This window comes from Gavialis gangeticus, unplaced genomic scaffold (genome assembly GCF_001723915.1).
Source record: "Gavialis gangeticus isolate Ggan-Ray unplaced genomic scaffold, GavGan_comp1, whole genome shotgun sequence".
Classification (NCBI taxonomy): Eukaryota; Metazoa; Chordata; order Crocodylia; family Gavialidae; genus Gavialis; species Gavialis gangeticus.
Genome location: NW_017729009.1, coordinates 11,454,438 through 11,458,472, shown reverse-complemented (window position 1 = coordinate 11,458,472; position 4,035 = coordinate 11,454,438). Strand labels below are relative to the sequence as shown.

General features: G+C 44.8%; 1 protein-coding gene across 1 annotated transcript in view; it reads right to left on the bottom strand.

The window, feature by feature from the left end:
- The window catches only part of TPD52L2 (tumor protein D52 like 2), a 28,038-nt gene continuing 24,003 nt past the window's right edge, over positions 1-4,035 (bottom strand). The window contains exons 6-7 of the mRNA XM_019510056.1: positions 2,113-2,161; positions 1-1,808 (exon numbers count right to left, since the gene is read on the bottom strand). Coding sequence (XP_019365601.1) covers positions 1,713-1,808; positions 2,113-2,161 — 145 coding nt within the window. The 3' untranslated portion in view covers positions 1-1,712. The remainder of the gene's footprint in view (positions 1,809-2,112; positions 2,162-4,035) is intronic.

The following is a 4,035-nucleotide window of genomic DNA, read 5'->3' as shown; positions in this document are numbered from 1 at the left end:
TTTTTTTCCCCAAAGGAATGCTTTATTGACAAATTTCCCTAATATTCACATGTAAAGAGAAACAGTTCCAATACCTAAACTCCAGCAGTCCCCATTTTAATTGATACTGCTCCCCCATTCAGAGGCAAGGTTTAGCCACAAAACAATAAACCCTGGTAAATGACACTCTACACCCCGCCTAGTTCCTAGTACGACTGCCTTCCAACATGTCATAGCATTCCCACAACACCTGCAAAATGGGGGACCAGGGGTGGGTATTGGGATTATTAAATCAGCAGATAAGTGTCAAAACTTGCTTCTCTAAAGGGTTGAGTAAGGTTTAGTTCCACTAGAGTAACAAGCCATCGCGACTACTCTGATATGTACGTAAGCAAATCTAAAGACCTGAGTAAGACCCACTTCGCCTCTAAGGCACAGAACTGCTCACTCTAGGTATGTCTGATGTAGAGGCACCTCTTGCCTGGGTTCAAATCAGGCCACTGTAAGGTAACCTTGAATTCTACAGCTCTTGAGCAGCTGTGCTGGACATCACAAGAGCATCATATCCAGACACTTTGGGAAGAGGTCAGTCTCCAGTATTCTCTCCAGTTCCTGTAAACAACGATTCTAGGTGGGGATATTAGCCAAGAGAATGTGCCATCACATTGAGGATGTTCCAAACTGCGTAGCCCGTGCAGGGGTGAGGCGGAGAAGGGATTCTCCAGTCCGGTGCCCGTATTGCTACAGACACCTTTGCCCTTTCCTAATCCACACTGCTAGCAGCCTTCTTTTCCAGGAACACAGGCTTATATCAAGGACAGAGAAGCAAGTTTTACACACTGAAGCAACAGAGTGCACCATTTCAAATGAACACAATAACTGGCACATAGGCATGCTGCTACTACTGTATGATGCAAAACTCCAGTGCTCAAAACCCAACTTGATAACCCTCACAGTTCTCTCTATATAAAAAGATTATAAACAAGTAAAGCATAAGGTGATGTAAGGCTTGCATTTCAGCTTCAGAGTCCAGGGGAATAGATCCCTAATATGATGCTAAAGCTTTTTTTTTTCTGGTCAGCTTTCATTTTTGAAGTCCATTGCTTTTAAAAATAAAGATTTTAGTTTTGTTAAAGCTAGAGCATTAGTGTAATGAGGCAGCTGCTAAACCGAGTTTCCTGTTTGGGAGCCCAGAGAAAATAACTGTTTACCTCATTCATGTCTCCAGCACCATTTCTGGGATAGCAGGAGGGAGCAGTGATGGGAGAAGCAAGGGAGATGATCCAACTACTGCCATAAATGATTTTGAACAACCAGAAATGGAAGATTTAGGTCTCCTGTGCAATTAGCTTCTTCCATAACTGCTCATCACGTGGGCCGAAAGCTTCCCCAGCTCAAAGACCACATCTCTGAGTGGGGACTACAGACAACTTGTGCCAAAAAGAACGCTTCTGAACTACACTGAGGAAACTCCATTTTAAGTGCTCTCCCAGGAGGACAGCACAGTGATGCACTTCATCTACAAACTTTAGTGTAAAATAGTTGTGTACAAAACTTTGTGTTCTCTTTATTTGACTTGAACCCAGCAGCAATGTCTGTGTGTTGATGTATGGATCTCTCTCTTCAGAGTGGGGCTCATCCCCTCCACTTATCTGCATGTTGTTACTGTGATGAAAAATTAGAGGGATTCACTCTTGCAGTTGTGCACAGCCGTGCAAAGCCATGCAATGGGTTTAGAAAGAAGCGTTGTCCTGTGGTGGCTTATCTCCAACGCCTGTTGTGGAGTGGAGGCCGTCAGTGCTGTTCTCTCTGCTGCCCACCACTCTGGACTGAAAAGGAAAGAGAAGCTATTTAAGATGACTTCCAGTGGACACTGGATCAGCTACTGTTTCTCGAAGAAGCATAAAATACAGCCAATTGTTACCCACCCCACCCATCTACTGTGACTTGTGTCAAATCTCAGAGACTATAAACTCTTAATACCAGGGACCTTACTGCGTGAGCTGTGATTTACCCACCAGAGTTCTCTGCAAACACTGGTGCCCCTTTAAACACTTCAAGTGCAATAGTCATTTCACACAAACTCCTGCCAGGGATCTGCTTAGTGTGCACACTTAGGAAGAAGATAGTTACCTTTATGGTCCCAACTCTATCTTCAAATGACTTGAAGGTTGCAGAATTCCTTGAAGAAAAAAAGGCAATATAAGGTCACATAAGCTGTTGGAACAGCCTGTTCTTGGCTTGGACAGGCTAGGGGCTAATATGTTGTAACTGGAGTTGTATTTGACTGGCCAAGAAGCCTTCACAAGGACAACAGAACACATCCTACTGAATGCTCACACAGCTCAGGTTGGAGGGAAACAGCACATACACTGTGTACAAGTTCTCGAAAGCAGATTATTTACACCGCACGGTTTTCCCAATTCGAACAAAAGGTCACTCAACCTCAGAAAAGCCTACAAGGCAGCCCAAGCTGGGTACGGATCAGTGGGCTACAGATTAGATGGCAGCGAAACCAGCCCTTCACTCACAAGTTCACAAGACATTGTTAGTTAAAAGGAACCCAAGCTTAGTCTGCAGGGACAGCTCAACACAGACTTGAAATGCGTCCTACAGCTCCGCACATCACAGGCTGTTCAAGTGAGAGAAAGGGCTGTTTCTACTGAAGGACTGCAGAGAGCTATAACCACCCCAGTGATATCATCAGAAGCCCATCCTGACCACTGGCGAGGAGCAGTCATTTGTGTGGCTTTAGAAGCAACCCTCAGTTATACACTCAAAAAACAGATGGGAGCAAATAATTTGGGTCAACTGTCTAACAAATTTAGCCTCCCAGCTTCAAGGTCACGAGCGATTCAGTAGGAGTATTCTGCACTGTCGAGTCAAGAGCGAGTCATGCAGGGCTGTTTCGTCAATGGACTACAGTGTGCAATTATCAAGTGAGAAAAATGCTCCTAGGCATATTGACATTAAGGATTCACTTTGAATATCTGCACCCACGAAACCAACTTGCCTGCTTGAGTCTGCAAGAGAGAAACAAGAGGATGTCACAGAGCCCATCGGAACAAGTATAAAGGAAACCAGACCTGCACCCAGTCCAGCTCTGGCCAGTGTTTCGCCATGCAGGGTCAATCACGTTCTATCATTCTGGGATGAACCAATTACTTTGCAAACCAGGGATAGGTGGAAGGTCAGAGCTTGGACTATCTGCTGCATGCATACCTGTGCTGCAATTGGAGAAAGAGCATCCTAGTTCTTTTCAGAGACATTTGAGAACCATAGCCACACAAAATTACTGTTTTTATCTTAATCTCACCTACTTAGGCCATAAGAGAGCCATTCATAAGCTTACAGATCCATGCAACAGAGATTCAAGTCCTGAACTAGGGGAGCTGTCTGAGGCCTTGACTTGCATCCAAGTTAAGAGTTGAACAGAAATGAAGCAGTTACATAAAGTGGCAGCTACATTTAAAGTCCCCAAAGGAGAGGGAACTAACTACATATCTTCCACCTATCCCACTTGTGAAATCCAGGACTACGTTACCTCATAGCAGGCATACTTATCGAATGGCGAATGGAGTAACTGCTACTCGGAAGCATGGAGAGCAAAGGAGGAAAGGGTTAGCAGTCAGTTCAACCTGGACATAATGCAAGATGTGCGTGCATGAGCTGCTGGTTTCCAAACGCTTATTGCCCTCAACTTTAAAAGCTGAGGCAGTCAAAACCCCCTCCTGCCACCCCTTTCACATACTGCAGCTCAGGCTGGTTCTTTAAAATCAAAAGATACTTACCCCAACTACCTAATAAAGAACATGCAAGTCACAGAACACTGTTTAGGAGCTTTCCCCACAACTGAACTATGGCTAATTGGCTCTTTCTACTGCCATGAGCAAAGCCTCCCACAAAAGTACCTGTAACACTGCACCAAGACTTCAGGATTGAAGCACCTGACCCCACCATCAAGGTATCCCAGGCCCACTGGTACTCCTCTGCCATACACTCAAATGTAGCTAAGAAAGCTTCTAGATCATCATCCATCCCCATCTTGATCAGAAT